This window comes from Salvia hispanica, chromosome 1, assembly GCF_029641045.1.
Source record: "Salvia hispanica isolate PSC_SH4W2 chromosome 1, Shi_PSC_v1, whole genome shotgun sequence".
NCBI classification, from domain to species: Eukaryota; Viridiplantae; Streptophyta; class Magnoliopsida; order Lamiales; family Lamiaceae; genus Salvia; species Salvia hispanica.
In genome coordinates, this window is record NC_142692.1 from 57,944,081 (window position 1) to 57,962,754 (window position 18,674).

Genomic DNA, 18,674 nt, shown 5'->3' on the forward strand with positions numbered 1-18,674 from the left:
AGCACTGTACTTAAATTACTTGTATCCTGACTTGGAAGGTACAACATTTTGAAGCGAGTGGTGCGCAGAGAAGCGCAGCTCCAGTTTGGAAGAACCGTTTACTAAATTCGTAATTTCCGTTGATTCGAAGCCCAGAAAAGTAAAGATCTGAATTTTAACCTAAAACTACCTTCAACAAAGAAATCCATAACCAAATTTGCCATTTTCCTCGCTTCCAACTGCTCCAAAGACTAAAAATATGGATATTGTATAAGGCAACCGAAGATGCTCTACGTTTGCGAGCTGGAAGAAGAAGATGGAGAGGCCTAAGGATTCTTTCGCGGGTATTCCATTTGCTTCAACTCTTGATCACTGTGATTAAAGTTTGAGTTTGCCATTTTTTTTATTGCATGTTAATTCGTGCAGATTTTGCTTTATTGCTTGTTTCTGTAGTTCAAATTATCTACTTTTGAACTGAGGTGAGAGTTGTGAAGAAATTATGGGAGGGAGGGTTAGGAAAGTGGAGAAAGGGGTTCTAGGAGGAGGGAGTGGGGGTTTATTGGGCGGGAGTGACTGTGGGTCGTTAAATGTGCCGGCGGGTCCTGTGTTTTATCCGACCGAGGAGGAATTTAAGGACACTTTGAAGTATATATATAAGATCAGGCCTGAGGCTGAACCATATGGGATTTGTAAGATTGTTCCACCAGCAAGTTGGAAACCCCCATTTGCACTGGACATGGACTCGTTCACGTTTGGGACTAAAACACAGTCCATTCACCAATTGCAGGCGCGGTGTGCTCCGTGTGATCCCAAGACTTTTAGGTTAGAGTACAATCAGTTCTTGGAGGAGCATTGTGGGAAGAAGGCAAAGAAACGGATTGTGTTTGAGGGGCAGGATTTGGATTTGTGTAAGTTGTTTAATGCCGTGAAAAGATTTGGAGGATATGACAATGTTGCGAAGATGAAGAAGTGGGGGGATGTTTTCAGGTTCATTCGGCCAGGAATGAAGATTTCAGCTTGTTCGAAGCATGTCTTGGCTCAATTGTATTTGGAGCATTTGATTGACTACGAAGAGTACTATTGTCGGTTGAATAAAGGAAAAGGCAAGAGCGGAAAGCGCGGTTTGAATGGCTCGAAGAAATGTGAACCGTTGGTCGAGGCTTCAGGTTTCAAGAGAAGACGGAAGAACAAAGAAGGCGATAGGATTGAAATACAGAAAATAGAGGACAAAGAGCATGATCAGATATGTGAACAATGTAAAAGTGGATTCCATGGTGATGTCATGTTGTTGTGTGACAGATGTGATAAGGGTTGGCATACATATTGCTTATCTCCACCATTGAAGACAATTCCATCAGGAAATTGGTATTGTTTAGAGTGTTTAAATTCCGAGAAGGATAGTTTTGGTTTTGTTCCTGGCAAGCAATTTTCAATTGAATCATTCAGGCGTGTGGCTGAGCGTGTCAAGAAGAAGTGGTTTGGATCAACAGCTACTTCATGGGTGCAAGTGGAAAAGAAGTTCTGGGAAATTGTGGATGGTTCAGTTGGAGAGGTGGAAGTAATGTATGGTAGCGATTTGGATACTTCTGCATGTGGGAGTGGCTTTCCTCGCCAAATTGATCAAAGGCCTCCATCAGTGGACATTGATGTTTGGAATGAGTACTGTGGTAGCCCGTGGAACCTTAATAACCTACCTAGATTACAAGGCTCAATGCTTCGGACTGTCCACCAGAACATTGCTGGGGTTATGGTGCCCTGGCTTTATCTTGGCATGATTTTCTCAGCATTTTGCTGGCACTTCGAGGATCATTGCTTTTACTCAATGAATTATCACCACTGGTATGTAGATAATATTATTATGTAGTTCTAATTTTCTTTTTTCGTCAGTGTCCACTGTTGAGAAGAAAAGCTTTAATGCATGATTATAGAGTCATTAATATGCTGCACTGCAGAAGCTTATGCCACTAGCTTTTACAGTTATCAATTAAAAAGAAAGTTAAATCAAATGATCAAAAGAAGTTGCTTGATTGCATCACTATGTGCAGTATGAGCACAATCCTATCTCGTATATTGATTGATGATTTGAAGTGAGTTGCCTTATCTATCTATATTATCATCTGCCTCTGCAAAAATAGTATTATCACTGCAGGTCACATGCTTACAAGTGTCTATGGGAAAGAATATTTTTGTGTTCTTTCTTAGGGTTAGAGGTATTGTCTATATGCATGTGACAAATTTGTTGCAATATCAATGTAAAAAATGGTTTAAAGATTTTAAATTGGCGAGACTGTCAAGAATTTATACATTTTCTGTTGAGAATGCTTAGTGATCAGCTGATCATCTTGGTTGGTTTGGTAAATTTTATGTTTGTGCAAATTTTCCTCTACAAAGATGAAGAGACAAAACCCAATATCTTACTGTTCTGCTAGGCAGTCAACCTTCTCTTGATTGAAGGGTTTTTCACCAGAGGGTTTCTTTACTTAGACAGCAAATCACCCTCCCTCTACCCAAGAAAAGAAAAATATATAGTGAAGGAAAGAGCTGTAATGGTTTCTGATTAAACTGAAGTGCCAGTAAATTTCAAGTTGGAGTTATTAACATTATCACTTCCAATGGGATTATTATGTGCCATTATCTTTCTATGGGTGCAATGCATCACATTGTCTTGATTGGGCTGTCCAATTCTCTAAAGCTAATTAAACATCAGAGAATGCATTATGAGATTCTGCTGGCAGTTTTTTTTTCAAGCTCTACCTGTTTGATAAATGATTGTGTGAGGTTGACTCTTTACTTGTATAGTTGATTAATTGGACTGGGCTGTATGCTGGGTTTGGTGTGCGTGTCTTCCTTGGCTGCTGTCATTTCTCTATGTGGGTCTTATACTTTTCTGCTCTCACATTATTCATGCAGTGGGTTCAGTATTCTAATCTGTGTTTTTTTTTTGTACTCTTGACTGACTGACCTATTTGCTCCCTCGTTTCAGGGGAGAGCCTAAATGTTGGTACAGTGTCCCTGGTAATGAGGCTGATGCTTTTGAAAAGGTATTGTTGCTTCATTTATTACATACATACATTTTCCGGTCTTAGGAGGGACTTAGGCATGTGGCTAATTTCGGTGGTGATGTTTGAAACATACAGTATTAAACTGTGATGAAGTTTTTTAGGCATTACACAAAATCTTTTACATGTTTCTGGTCTACATTCTGGTATGGTCTCTTCAGCTGTGGGGCCAGGCCACTATGTGGTAATTAAGACTCCTCTTTAGCTATCTTATAACCGTCATGGGATTTTGCCAACAATAGTCATGTTTGGAGATGCATCGCTTCTTCAAGCAGTTTTGAAACAAGGATGCTACACACTATAATTTCTCTCCCTGTATCCAGAATGCCATTTCAATTTTATGTCCTCAAGCATTACAATGCGTCTTTTTCCAGATGCTTGTCTTCAGTGGTTGTTAGTGTTTATTACTCTTACGTGTTAGACATGTGGTAGAACTGCAGAACTGATGAATGAGTAGCCTACTTGATTGCATATTTCCGATTCCTAGGTTGTTTTCGTGTTTGAGTTTTGCTGTTGTGTAGGTAATGCGGGATAGTCTGCCCGATCTGTTTGAAGCACAACCAGACTTGTTGTTTCAGCTTGTAACTATGCTGAATCCTTCTGTTCTGATAGAAAAAGGAGTTCCAGTGTACAGTATAATTCAGGTATGTTAAAGTATTTCAGAACTCCGAAACTTGATGTTTATCTCATTGTGAGATTTTCTAAAACTAAATTTATTTGTCTTTGTAGTAATTTTATCCACCTTAGGTTCTTGGTTTCTTTTAAAAGCTTTAAAGCGTGCAGAATACCTCTGTAATTTCATTTTATTTTTGGCAGGAGCCTGGGAACTTTGTCATCACTTTTCCTCGATCTTATCATGGAGGTTTTAACCTGGGTAAGCATGAAATACTCCCCGTTCTGGCACTTCTTTTCGGCACGGAGTTTAAGAAATGGATGTTTAGTGTGTTAAGTTGATAGGTAATAAAGTAGATAATGTAAGAGAGTGAAAAAAGTAGAGAGAATAAAGTAAGAGAGAAAATGAAGTAGGAAAGAAAAGTGAGTTAATTATTACCATATATGGAAATGAATCAACTATAAAGGAACTTCCCGAAATGGAAAAATGATTCAACTATGAAGGAACAGAGAGAGTAGTTAAATTGCATTCCCTAGTAAGCTTGAAACATGAAATCTTATCACTTGTATCTCTTTGACTAGTTATTTCTTAGTTTTAGTTTAGTTCTAAGACATTGCTTTGGTGTCAGGCTTAAATTGTGCTGAGGCTGTCAATTTTGCCCCTGCTGATTGGTTACCTCATGGTGGTTTTGGAGCTGAGCTTTACCGGCTTTATCATAGAGTACCTGTTTTATCACATGAGGAACTCCTGTGTGTTGTGGCAAAGGTTTGGTATTCTTTGCTGCTTAATTTTTGTGTTGGTTACTATCCATTTGGCTTGTTTATGGGAGAAGAATGTTTTAGTAGATGCTGTCCTCCAATGTTTTACGAAATGATTTCAAATGGTTAAAAATTCATACTGCCTTCGTCCTTTAAAAATAACAACTATTTCCATTTTGGTATGACAATACACCTACTTTCAATTTGTTTGATTTTACCACGATGAAGTTTGCCAGCCACCTTTTAAGATTGACGTGTCACTTTAATGGGATGAAATGGTTTTGGCGCGCCAAAATTTGGGCTATGTGGTGTTTTTCGGAGTTTAACAATGACGTTTAGGTTGTTGTTTGTCTTTGTGTCCTGTTCTCATCCTTTTGTGTCTGTCCGTCTATCTCTACTGCCGGATTCTGGCAGCCTCAATATGACGTTCACATATCGGCCCCTCCTTGCAAACACATCTGGAAAATCTACAATCTGTTCTGGAATCTGATACCGTGCCAATCCGCACCGAGCCAACCATTCCTGACACACAACCTCATCAACAACAACCTCAACCAAACACCAACACCAAATTGCCCAACCATCAACATCGTTCAGCCAAATCCATTTCGAAACGGAAAAAAAATCCCAAATTTGGGCACTCCAAAGTTCAACAAAAAGAAACAAAAAAAGAGGAATAAGGTGAAAGGGAGGATTAGAAGACAAAGACTCGAGATGCGACAAGTTGACAACCATTACCGTACCGCCGAAGATGAACTGATGAAGAAGAATCAGAACTTGAAATGGAGGAGGACGACTGAATCTTTGAATGTGAGATTGGAAGGAAACAAAATTTCTAATGAGGACAAGGAAAACCGACACCAGAACAAACCAGGGAACTCGGGTGGCGACGTCACGCCGCCACATCAATCGGAGAATGTCGCTCTTCAGCCTTTAGACGTAGTCCCGTCGCCCAACTCGGTTTTAAACCCAACCCGAATAACCAGATTCAGCTGAACTACTCTTCCATTCCTCTGTCATCCACACCGCTACACAAGTCAGCATTGCTCCGAATTCTATCTCCTAGATGAAGAATCAGTAACCCTAATCCCTAAAAGAAATGAATCTGTAACTAAATCCTAATACACCATTATCTTTTAAAGTGTGGAACGATGTATGCAATGTCCCACATAGGCAATTTCTTGACTCCATGCCATCTTAAAATTCGGGATTTTAATTTCGTGGTAAAATCAAAACAAACTGAAAGTTCGTGTATTCTCATACTAATTACCCAATTTATATGCAATTCATTAATTTTATCGAAGATTTTGTATTTAGAGGCTAATATCCAAAGTTAAACCATGATTATAGAACACTACTTTCTAACTTTGACTATCCTTTTTTTTTATTTCCTCTTTCTAGTTGTAATGATTTCAAGTCATTATAATTTATAAGGTTGCTATATTTTATCGCAGAGTGAATTTGATAATGGAGTATCCCCTTACCTGAAAGAGGAGTTGCTTAGGATATACAACAATGAGAGAACTTGGAGGGAGCGGCTTTGGAAAAATGGCATAACTAGATCTTCTCGTATGACACCTCGAGTACAGCCTGATTATGTTGGTACAGAGGAGGTATGCAATGAGTTTTATACTTCTGTTCAGTGTATGGGTGGGCGGTGTTTACATCCCCCCCCCCCCCCCCCCATAAATCTGCTTTTCGTCTGATTAGCATCACTGATGTTTTTCAAGGATCCGATGTGCATCATTTGCCAGCAATTATTGTACCTCTCTGCTGTTTCTTGCAACTGTAGACCATCCACATTTGTTTGCCTAGAGGTGAGACAGTCCTAGCTGCTTAAATAAGTTACTATTTCAATGTCAACTACTTCATCTTAATTGTTGAGTGGCTTGGCGTTCATCTTGATAAAGGTGGTTCTTGTTTACTTTGTTGTGTTTTATGAGTGGGTGTGAGGGTTGGGTTATATTCCTGCCTCTTTCACTGATGCAGGTAGTGGTAGGGCTACAAGGTAAAAGATTTATGTGCAATTATGTTGCAGACTGATGTGGAGAAAAAATGGAAATGTAATCAATACCCACAAAATGTTTGATCAAATGACCGCATGAATAATTTAGTGCACAAAGTGTTTGAATAGATAAGTGAATGAAAATGCATGTATCAAATAAACGACTCCTATTACGTATCTTGATTTGGAATAAAATTCTAAATGATCATTTTCAAATAAAAATGCATATTAAATATAATACTCCATCCGTCCTATAGAAATAGGCCATATTTCCTTTTTCGTCCATCCCATGGAAATAGTCCATATCCATTTATGACAATTTTTTTACTTTATCATTTATGGCCCCACCATCCATACACAATTTCAACTACTTTTTCTCCTTTTTCTCTTACTTTACCAAATTATGCATTAAAATCTGTGCCAACTGTAAAGGGCCTATTTCTATGGGACGGAGGGAGTAAGTAATTATAAATCCTAATTTGATTATTGAACCCTAGTTAATAGTTGCAAAATTTAAAAATTAATCGCAAATAGATTGAAAAAAATGAAAATATAATTAAAAAATAATAGTGGAATATCAAAATTCAGATTCCTCTTTGGAGGCCGCAGAATGCTTCCGTCCAACAATGATCTCTGAAAGATACCTCCCTCTTAACCTCAGAATGATACTTAAACAGTTTACAAAAGACTCCTACACAACTGACTTCGGAAAAAAATAAATTTCGCATCTACTTGACAAAAGATAGTAACAAATGAATTATAAAATCCCAAAGATATTGATAGACTCCCCCCATGCCAACATCTTTGATGGATGACATACATCCCTTCCACACACCTCTACGACCAATACGCCTCTCCACTTATTCCAGACATGGCATTGCGTGCTTACTGGGTTTCCGATTGTAGTCCATCACATCCCTTCTGCAACGCGTATAGATGTGCCAAGGATGATTGCTATCACAGACGATGATTGATATATGCAACAAGTCACGGTTAATTTTTCTTATATGACCATATTGAGGGTTTTCCTGATAGTTGACCACTCTGTCCATTTATATTTTGCAACATCATCTTTTTATTCGCCTTGTGTGATACGTCTTCCAACTGCCTGTTTTTTGCTGAATGCTTGCCGATCTGGTGGCTCTATGCAGTTCAGTGTCTTTATGTTGTGCTTTCAATGATATGAATCTCAAGGGCCAAAAAACTGTATTGAAACATCTAGAAATTGAAATGATGTTCTTTTCTTGCAGCACTGGGAGCACCTCTGTGAATGCAAGCCGATCAAACTTCGTCTTCAATACCGCCATACTCTGGCAGAACTGACTGGTTTGCTGCATGAAGCTGATAAGTTTTATTCGGTGGAAGCAGCTGAGGATTCACATTTGAAAAGAACTGCAAGCTCAGAAAAACAAGCAGTATTAACAAAAAAGGTTGAGATAATATTAATGATACATTGAAAGAGTAATTCTTCTATTCATTTTTTGCAAAGAGTTTCTTGTCTGAATTCCTACTAGTACAGTTACCATTTCTCAAGATGTGATCTGTCAATTTTTCTGCACAATTGCCATTGGTCATTAGTTTAAGATATAATTTGAAGACAATTCTTGCTTTGGTACCCGACCTTTTACATGTGCTCATAGTATCTACCCTTAAATGTTGTGATATGACTGCCTCCCTTCCTGCTATATTAGTAATAATGATTCTCATAAATAACGGCTCTATTATTTTAAAAGTTCATACCTTGGAGGTAGCAAGACAGTGCTCGTTGCTGTTAGCTTAATTTTATGAATAGAGCAGGTGGAATTAAATTGTACTCTGTCTGCGAAAAATAGTTTCATTTTGCTATTTTGGGATGTCCACAAAAAATAGTCCCATTTCTAAAAATGGAAAGTATTTCTCTCATACTTTACCCTCTCTCTCTCTCTTACTTAACCCACTTTTTGTCCTTCTTTTTCTTACTTTACCAATTTCTCATTAAAACCCGTGCCGAGTATCAAGTATCACATTGCACCAGCTTAGTGAAGAACCACTTTCATCTCAGTAAAGCAAACATTTTTTCGAAGATCTTCAGTTTGTGGAAGGTAGATCTGAAATCATAGAACGTCTTTGGGTTATAAGCTTCTAGGTGTTATTCACTGGTCACTGTTTAGCCACATATAGTTTCTACTATTGCATAGAACTCTGTATCCTCCTGGAAGAAACTTGTTTAAACAAGCATAGCACTCACTCCATTTGCATTAAGCGAGGATTTTTTTTTGCTTTGTCAACGTGAGATGATAATTTAATCCATGACATTCTCCATTTATAGGTCAAGGGTGGCCATGTCACACATTTGCAACTCGCTGAAGAGTGGATTTTGAGATCATGTAAGATACTCGACCATCCGTACTCTAGCCAAGCTTATGTCAGTGCTATAGAAGAAGCTGAGCAATTTCTTTGGGGGGGTTCTGAGATGGATCTTGTAAGCATTATTACTCTCCTCAGGGTCTCTGGCTTCATCTGAATTTTAGTTGTGCGTGCATCTGAAGATCCTCTAATTATCTGTCCACAGGTGCGAGAAATGCATACCAGCTTGGTTCAAGCACGAAAGTGGGCAAAATCTGTGAGAAATTGTGTTTCTAAGTTGAAGACGTGGTCCAAAAAGTCTGACTTAGAGAAGGTTCAGATGAATCATGTCAATGAGTTGCTCAAATTTGATACCCCACCTTGCAATGAACCTAGACATATTCAGTTAAAGGTTGGACTGTTCATGTATGTTATTAGTTTTCAGTATTCTGTGCATTAGGTGCTGAGCTTAATGGTTAATGTCAATATCTATGTAGGAATACAAAGAAGAAGCTGATATGCTAATTCAGGAAATTAATTCTGCCCTCGCATTATGGTCAGAATTTTCTGTAAGATAACTTCTAGACCCTCCTTTCAGTAGCTGTTGTTCTGCACAGATACTGCTGGATTTATTGTACAAGAGTTGAGCTTACACCTGTCTTTGTATTTTTCCTTGTGAACTTGTCCAGTTAGATGATTTGGAGATCTTATATATGAAGGCTGTTGACCTACCAATCCACACAATGGAAACTGAGCAACTAAATCTCAAGCTTTCTGCTGTGAAGGTATTTGTGATTTTGGGTATATTTGGTTTCTATGCCAGGGTTTATTTCAGTAAACTAGTCTGATTAAAATTACTTCAATGTACTACTCCCTTCCACCAAGAGTGTGCAACATTGAGGAAGACACAAGTTTTAATAAATTGTTAGGTAGTTATTTGGTTAGTGGAGAAGTGTCCCATCATGGGAAAATAGTGGGTTAAGATAGTGGTGACCATGGGTATTTTTTTTTTTGTAAATAATGAGTATTGTCAAGAAAATAGAAGTTGTACATTCTCTGTGGACACCTTAGAGGCAGTTTTTGCCCTCTTGGTGAAGGGAGGGAGGGTGTATCATTATTTTCAAGGACTTCCATGTTTTCTCAGTTTGAAAAGGTTCTTTCAGTTCTCTAATTTAGATTGTTGTCTACTATCTCTACTTGCTTAAGATGGTTTGGCGTAGATGCATCTCCTGTAGATGCTTGTTTTACTAATATTGGTGAATGAAACAGTGAACAATTTTATCACCACTTAATGAGAGTGTTAGGAACTTTTTTGTTTTGTTTTTAAATATAATACATGTGTAACAACTTTGTGGTCATTGCCTGTGTTAGGTTTGGGTGGACAATGTTAGAAATTGTTTCTGTCAGAAAGTTCATTCCTCAGTTCAGATGGATATGCTCTACAAGCTTCAGGCAGAGGTATACTAAAGTGTTTCCCCTCTTGCTCTCCATCCCCACCTTCCCCTATCCCCTCGTGTCTTTTTTTCCTGCATGACCGACAATTGTTTTATGTTTTTCTTTCATATAGTTGGCTGTTTATAATTTTCAGATATTAGGGAAACAACTTCAGCTTCCTGAAGCAGATAGGCTTAACGATTTGATAAGGCAAGTCGAATCTTGTCGGTCTCGGTGCATTCAGATTTTGAAAGATTTGGATTCGCTAAAGGTTGTGGTTGCAGCTTTTTAATATATTGGCCATTGATGTGGAACTCTTCGTTAAAAACTACTACCTTTTCAACAGGAAATCGAACAGTTTCTTGGTGAATGGGATGATTTTACTGTTAACGTTCCAGAGCTAGAACTTTTGAGAAATTATTACAGTGATACCATAACCTGGATGTCGCGTTTTGATCATGTTCTTATGAATGTTCAAGAACGGGAGGATCAAAGAAATTTAGTTGATGAGTTGACATGCATCCAGAAGGATGGACTGTTGCTTAAAATCCGAGGTATATTGCACTGTGACTTCCATGATTGTGTCTGCTGATTAATATTGTTTTTTCTATTCAAATTATGGGTATGTTATGTATAAATTTCTTCTTTCTTCTGACGTAGTGGATGAGTTGCCTCGTGTTGAACTTGAACTTAACAAAGCACGATGCCGTGTAAAAGCATTGGAGGTAACTTGATCCCTGTTTTGGTTTAAGATGTGTATTCGCCATCCTGCTCCTGGCCTCTTACTGTTTTAAGTCTTGGTTTTTTTGGTAAATGTGTGCTTCTTCGGTCACATGGAGCACATGTCCACTTTGATTTCTAAATGATGTTGCTAGGTATTAATTGGTAACATCACCAGTTAAGCCACTGTGCTCTATTTGTCTTGGATTTTGGGTGTGAAGATATTGTGTGTACTCTAAGTCGCTTATATACAATTGATAGATAGCATATCTAAAAGCATCATCAACTTCAATACAGGCACTTCATGGTGAAATGTCCATGGATTTTGTTCAACAACTGATGTCGGAGGCAACAATGTATGCTACATTTTGTAATTTGTTTGTTTTAATTTCTTATCAGCTTATATATAATTAATTTATAAGTGAAGTCTGAACTGCATATCTTGTCAGACTGCAGATTGAGAAAGAGAAGATCTTTGTTGATATGTCGCAAAGACTTGCTGGTGCTGTTTGCTGGGAAGAAAAAGCACAAGAGCTTTTTGCAACCAAGGCACCTATGTCTGAGTTTGATGATATTTTGAGGTTGTACTATAAATGTTATTTTGAACTCCTAGCTGTTGAACTGATGTGAGAGTGGCCCTTGTTAATGAAATATTTAAATACAATATTTTCAGGGCCTCTGAGGAGATTGGCATCATCCCACCATCTCTTCCTGAAGTCAAACTTGCATTGTCAACAGCTAAGCAGTGGTTATCGAAGTGCAAACCATTCCTACTTCAGGGCTCATCCAGTTTCCCCGTCTCAGATTCTTGTCTCCAAGTTGGTGTATTGAAGGTTAATCCCCTTGACGTTGATATTAAGTTTGCAGTTATTGTTCTCTACTGACGAATCTCACTGATGGTTTATAATTATGTAGGAGTTGGTGTTGGAATCAGAAGACTTGAAGGTATACCTTGAAGAATGTTCACTGCTTGAAAAAGTTTTGAAGAAGGTCAGTGAGTGGGAACAGGAGGCCAGCTCTTTACTACAAGATGCAGAGAACTTGTGGCTTGTCCACATTGTTGGTGAAGGCACTGCCAGCTCTCTTAAACCAAGACTTGAACATCATGTTCATTCAATTGAGAATGCTGTTGCAGCTGGTGTTTCCCTTGATCTTAAGCTTAACATGGTTCCTAAACTGCAAGATGCTTGTTCTATGCTCAAGTGGTGCATTCGTATCATCTGTTTTTCTTCTGTTGTTCCTACCCACAAGGTGATCCTATTTCTTTGTCATAGTTTTCAAGATCCAAACTACACTTGGATTCTGATTAGATGTCGTTTATTTCTTGCAATCTTTTATTGAGCTTCTATCCAACTTGCCTGCTTCAAAAATGTTAACTTGCTTTCTTTCAATTCAAGACAATAAGCAGCCAGTGTAATTTCAAAGCTGTCTGTCTCTATTCTTCATTACATTTATTAACACCAAATATTTGCATTTAGAACTGGGTTATGATATTCTTCTGTCTTCTAACTGGGGAAATTTCTCTTAATTCTATTTTTGTTACCTATCTCTACATCTTTGCATTAATATTTCTTTTGGTTTCTGAGGTCAAATTTCTTTTGTCATTGTCTTAAATTACTATGGTGTTTAGCATTTACCTTCTTCGAAGAAATTGTGTCCCTCCTGCGTCTATCATAAGCATCCTTAAGTGGGAAATCTTCTTTTTATCCATGATTCGCTTCCTTTCTAATCATGTGTGATGCATCTAGAAGGCATGCTACTTTTTATAGTGACATGTTCTATGCCTTGGATTATTTGTTTCATGAAATGTCTGAATACCTTAAGTTGATTTTAAACATTTTTTCTTTGTTTTGTGGTTTGTCATTTTAATCCAACCAAAGTAATGCATGAGGGGAAATAAAGTGCACTCATATTAATTTATTGTTAGTCATACCTATCTTGTAGAAGATTGGAAAATATTTTCATATTGTTGGATATCTATTAATTTTTCTGTTTAATAGCTTTATGGTTTGCAGATCGTCTAATGGTCCAATTCTTTTGTTTTAGGAAGTCGAGATGATGTTGGATGATGCTGACAATCTTCCTGGAACTTATAAATCCAGTGCTTTGTGGATTTCATTGTTTGATGGCTTACAATGGCTGAGGAAGTCCATTCACATTCTTGACCCTAACAATCACTGGCAGTTTGAAGTCAGCGACGTTAAAAAACATATTCTTCTGTCAGAGGTCTCTATGATTGTATATTCTACCATTCATTCATGGAAAGTAGATAGCGCCAGATCTGCTCTTTTATTCATCTAACTTTTTTTAAGTTGCAGGATTTGCACATTTCGTTTCCATTGATTGTTGGTTGTCTACGGGATGCAGTTCAGAATCACAAGTAAGTTATTTCTATTACAGCATTATACAAGGTGTCTTAGTTCCATCTGCTGCAGTTCTTGGCTGTAAAATACTCCCTCTGTCCCTTTGTAGCTGAGTCGTATTACTTTTTGGGTTGTCCCACTGTAGCCGAGTCATTTCCTTTGTTGGCAAAAAGTACTTTACTCTCTCTTACTTTACACTCTCTTCATCTCTCTACCTTTTTCCTTTCTACTTTATTCTCCTTTTACTTAACTCATTTAAAACAATTTTTCTTAAATCCCGTGCCGAAAAGAAATGCCTCTACTATAGAGGGACGGAGGGAGTATTATTTTAAGATCCACTAATATACTGAGCAAATTTATATATTCGAGTCATACTTTTAATGCTATTTAGTAATAGTTTCTATATTTGTATAGTTTGTGGTTGAAGCAAGTTCTCCTCTTTCTTGGACTCAGTCTTGGAGACCGCTCATGGGATTTATTGCTGCAGCTCAAAGTAAGAAAGTCAATTTACATTTTGGTCTAGATTTTTGGCCGTATATTTGAGGATAATTAGCATCTAACATGGAATTTCCCTTACAGCCATTTCATGCTGTATGTTGTTTAAGCCATGTCTGTGAATTGACCTTGTTGAGTGTCTCTCTCACTTGAAGTGTTGGGCCACATACCAGTTTGACTAGAACGTGTTTCTTGGATTGTGTACTCAACGAGAATGACCTACAAGAAGGTTGTTCTTAGAAACACTATGAAATTACCTTAAAGAAATGGCTACTGAGTCAGATATTTAAAATAATTAAGTAAAATAATGCGAGATTAATCTTAACGGGGCTTCAGTAGGATGAAGGGGAGGATGCTTTAAATTGGTATTTATTTGTCTTCGCATGTTTGTTGTACTTTTAAATTGGTATTTATTTGTCTCCGCATGTTTGTTGCACCATTTATTCTTGACATAATGAACAATAATGTTCGTAAAAATGGTTTGGAAAGTAGATATTGTTAGTTTTATTTACATTAAGCACTCATTGTGATAAATCTTGCACAAAGAGAAGACCCAACACAAGAGATCTTGCCACTATAATGTTAAGTTTGTTGCTCGAGTTAGTCTTTTTACATAAACTTTAATATGTATGCATATCAGTTCGTATCCTTTCCAGTGATGGGTATAATTGTAGCTTTTTTTGTTATAGAAAGGAAGCATAATAAAAAGTTGATGTATTCATGGATCATGAATGGTTGTTGTTAAGCCTTTTCCTTTGTCTAATTCAAATGGTAACCTAAAATGTTAAGTATGTCGTTGAAATTAGGCTCTTGATGTGCTTAGAATTCCTTGGAACTGTCCATGTCTTAATGGAAGTTGCTAGCCTAGTTTAAAGGGCATGCTTATTATGGTTCTTGTTTCATATCATAGTTCTTGTTTATTGCACTTGTTGCCTGCAATCAAGATATTGAATATCTGTGACTGCATAAAATTATTGAGAAAAGTAGATCTGTTGCTTTGCTCTAAAGATTATGTCGGTGGTGTAGGAAGAATAATGCTATATAAGAGTTTAGTTCTTTGAATGACTGATTATGGAAACATCGACTCTTTTGTATACAAGTCCATTCCTTGATGGGTCCTTTCACAGTTACACCTTTCTTTCTTAGTGGTTGTGTTGTTCACTTGTTCTTACCATCTGTACTGCTTTACCTAATGACCAAATGGTCAATGTACATTGTTTCATGGAAAGAGAACATAAAATTGTTCTTATTTTGCATTTAGATGTCATATTGTGTTTACTGGATTTTATGGTTATTGAAATGGCAATTTTAACATCTAGGAACATGGAACTCTCAATGCATTCAATTGTGTTGAACTACAGAAGGTTCTGCTTGAGTTTGAAAAAGCTCAGAAGTGGAAAGAGCGTTGTGTCGAGCTAGTTAAGCCTTCAATTGGGGAGGAAAATCCACCACTTAATATTCTTACACAGGTTATTGAGACTGGTCCTATTATGAATCCAGTTAAATGATGTGTGGTGGTTATCGTCTAATTCTGAAGGAATTACTTTTTCTGTTTCAGTTAAAGAATGCTCTTGAGAGATCTCTTGAAATATTTAACTATCACGAGACCGGAGAATCAATAAATTTATGCTTATGCTGCATCAAAGCTACTGAGGATCTTGACCTTTTGACTTGTTCTATTTGCAAGGACAGGTCAGTTTTCTAGGCACATCATTTTCATGTCCACCTGTGCTAAAATTTTCAAATAGATGCATAGCATTTTGGCAGGCAGCAATGATCCATTATATTACTCTCTCTCTTCAACTTATATTATACTTCCCGTGGAAACTACTCTCTTCAACTTTCTTAATCAGCAATTACTACCTGCTTATTTAATATCTATTGTGCAGTTTCCACGTGCAATGTACAAATACATTGTTGGAGGATGCTGTTTCATTTGTTTGCCAATACTGCGACTTTGTGAATAGTGCTAAAATTCCTCATGGTGGATGTAGCATGCTGGTTTGTGATTGACTAATAATTTACTTCTCTTTGGAGTTAATGCATGGAAATTTAATGTTATAATTTCATCTCTCCTTGTGTAGAGATCTGGAAAGAAGCCAATAGCATTGAATGGGCTTAAAGTTCTTCTATGTGATGCCAACGATCTTTGTCTGCGGTAACCCACCTTATTTCTTGCAATTTTTGGATTTGTTTGCTATTGATATTTGTGCACTTATGTTGGTCGGCAGATTTTCCATTGCTCAAGATTTATAAGCTTAGAAATTAGAGCAAATAACATGATTGCCTCAAGATGATATTAGCCGTGGGGTGTATACTGTTTATGTGCATATGTTCATGTATCTCGAATTGGTTGAATCAGTCTCCACTTTGGTTTTGTACATGCTACATGTGCTTCTTCTTTCCATCAGCTATAGGTATCGACCTATCGTTGATGTTCAAAAATGTATCTGTGTATGAGATTGTGTCCCCTCACATGAAGTTAAATCATTTAGTTCAGTGAATACTAGCATTATTATTCCATAATGAATCTGATATGTGTTATTTTGCACAGGACGGAAGAATGGGAGATATTGGACCAAATTGTTGCGAAAGCGCATGATTCCAATGCACGCGCTATGGAAATCGTAAATTCCGCATTATCCTACACCAGCCAAGATCTTGATGTTGTCAAACAAAAGTTGTGTATTGCTTTGAAGGTATGAGGGGATGTAATCTGGTATATTGGCACCGCCATCTTTTGAGTCTTCATTTAGTTTACTAAAAAAGATATGATTTTTTTTCAGGCAACAAATGTTTCAGGCATTTCCGATGATGAAGCAGATCTCAAATTTGAGTTGGCATTGGCTAGAAATTCATGGAAAATCAGAGCAGATAAATTTTTACGAAGCTCAGAAAAGCCCTCTCTTAAACAGATCCAGCATCATCTGCATGAAGTACTGTGTTTTTCATCCAGTATTTTATTTTGGTTCGAGTTTATTCATATAATGAAATCATTTCGTTCGTATGATTATATTCTGTTGCTGCAATGTTTCAGGGACTGGTTATGAAGATCCCTCCAGAAGATTACTTCACTGAAAAATTAACAGAAATCAGGGATTTGGGCTCGCGATGGGCAGATACAGCCAAGCAGGTCATAATTTCATACATCATACATAGAGAGAGTGCTTCTATCCTGCCACATATGATCATCCTTCTAATTCTCTATCCCTTAAGATACAAACAGGTCTCGGCGGATGGTGGGGTACTTGGATTGGATCGAGTGTTTGCTCTTATTTACGAGGGTGAAAGTTTGCCGGTATCCTGTGAAAAGGAACTAAAGGTAAATGACCGTGAAATTCTCATGGCCAATTGCCCTTTACAGTACTGTTATCCTGAGCTTGTTGCTGCTGCAGTTGCTGAAGGATCGGAGCATGCTTTACTGCATTTGTCGGAGACCATCCGGCCAGAGAGCTATGATCGCTTGTGACAAATGTGACGAGTGGTATCACTTTGACTGCGTAAAAATCTCGTCAGCCCCAAAGTTTTACATATGTCCAGCATGCAATCCTTGTCCGGGTGAAGATACGCCTCCATCAGTGGCAGCTGCACAGGACAGGCAAGTAGTTATTGTGCTTTACAATGGATTTTCCTATCGTTTCTAGAAAAATATGATGTATGATGAAGGGTGATTTATGAGAACAATGTACACAGTAGGAATTCATAGCATACTAATATGCATCATGCTTTATCAAAATGTGTGTTAAGTAGCCATTTGATAAACACAAATGTGGATGAAAGTTGAAGCTGAGTTCGAGCTCTCGATCAATTTACTTGATAAATGATGGATGGGATTTCATATTTTGTGGTCGTTATATTTGATTTGCAGGTGCAGTGCTGAAGAGCCTCATACACCGTTGAGGAGGTCCGAACTGAGGAGGAACTCATCGAAGAAGATAGGTGCGGAGATGGAGATAGAGATGGAGATGGAGATGGAGATGAATAAGAAGGAGATGGATTATAGCAAATTTGAGACATTGTTATGGAAACAGAGAAAGCCTTTTAGAAGGGCAGCTCGAAAACGTTCTCAACTTGAGAGTTTATCTCCCTTTTTCTACGTACAAGATAAGTGATTATTATTGTAGTTGTAGTCTTGTAGTTGTAGACATGTATTATTCATCAATTTATTCAATTGATTTCCCCCTCTCTTTCTGTGTTAACATCATTTAAATCCTATACTTAACATCCCAGTCATGAGAGAGTTTTTAAAAAAATTGGTTAATTTACTCACCGACTATTACTAAATTTTCGATTTTCCATAATCCTTAGAATTAGTGTAAATATATAGGAGGTGATCAATTGGTAACTAATTAGCAATCTCAAACTATGACTAAATCTTAGTTATATGGATAATATTTTTAATTAAGAAAATTAATAAATAAAATTAGAGGGTATTAATATCAATTTTCTTTCATTAATATCATCTTAAAACTTTAAATTTATATAACTCTCTAGATTTAAATTATTTTTTCGCAAAAAATATATCAAATTAAAGATAATTTTAAAAGGATTCCAACGAGATCTCGATTGCATATGTTTCGATGATGTTCGGATGATGAAATTTGATATTTTTTATTTTAGTTTTCGTAAATGTTGATAACCAGATTTTTATCAACAAATACATAAAAAAATCTCAATAAAACCATGTAAAAATCTCAATAAATATGTGTTGATATTTTCTTGTACTAGTGTTGATATTCTTACGTCATATTATTGATATTTGTAATACACTATGTTAATATAAAAAAAACATTCACGAAAATTATCATATGATAACATAATGACGATATTACCCTTTTGTTGATATTTTATCTACTATTTCTTGAGATTCGTAAAATTTAATCTCATCCACTCATTTTAAAATCTAAGGATTAAGATTTGATC

General features: G+C 37.0%; 1 protein-coding gene across 5 annotated transcripts; it reads left to right on the top strand.

Annotated features, from left to right (window-relative positions):
* Window positions 1-58: 58 nt before the first annotated feature.
* LOC125219749 (transcription factor jumonji (jmjC) domain-containing protein) lies at window positions 59-17,936 on the top strand. Of its 5 annotated transcripts, none has more exons than XM_089067011.1 (34): window positions 59-323; window positions 406-1,818; window positions 2,963-3,020; window positions 3,560-3,682; window positions 3,855-3,912; window positions 4,280-4,416; window positions 5,864-6,022; window positions 6,140-6,226; window positions 7,665-7,844; window positions 8,723-8,875; window positions 8,966-9,151; window positions 9,237-9,308; window positions 9,429-9,524; window positions 10,111-10,197; window positions 10,307-10,444; window positions 10,520-10,727; window positions 10,834-10,898; window positions 11,191-11,249; window positions 11,343-11,474; window positions 11,567-11,726; window positions 11,809-12,144; window positions 12,940-13,119; window positions 13,212-13,273; window positions 13,671-13,749; window positions 15,071-15,220; window positions 15,310-15,443; window positions 15,641-15,752; window positions 15,836-15,909; window positions 16,306-16,450; window positions 16,538-16,687; window positions 16,789-16,884; window positions 16,978-17,073; window positions 17,147-17,349; window positions 17,620-17,936. In XM_089067011.1, exons 2-34 carry the CDS (start codon window positions 479-481, stop codon window positions 17,861-17,863), a joined length of 5,559 nt encoding a protein of 1,852 aa, XP_088923137.1. In that variant the 5' UTR covers window positions 59-323; window positions 406-478; the 3' UTR covers window positions 17,864-17,936. The 5 variants fall into 5 exon arrangements, with proteins under 5 accessions (XP_088923137.1, XP_088923147.1, XP_047977751.1 ...); XM_089067021.1 differs by having other exon boundaries at window positions 15,113-15,220; XM_048121794.2 differs by having other exon boundaries at window positions 10,328-10,444.
* The last annotated feature ends 738 nt before the right edge of the window (window positions 17,937-18,674 follow it).

Excerpts from the sequence above, each read along its gene's own strand:
- LOC125219749 (XM_089067014.1), top strand. The coding sequence starts at position 479 with ATGGGAGGGAGGGTTAGGAAAGTGGAGAAAGGGGTTCTAGGAGGAGGG. Across the intron at positions 8,876-8,965 it reads GGGGTTCTGAGATGGATCTT|GTGCGAGAAATGCATACCAG; the intron begins GTAAGCATTATT and ends ATCTGTCCACAG. Across the intron at positions 10,445-10,519 it reads AAGATTTGGATTCGCTAAAG|GAAATCGAACAGTTTCTTGG; the intron begins GTTGTGGTTGCA and ends CCTTTTCAACAG.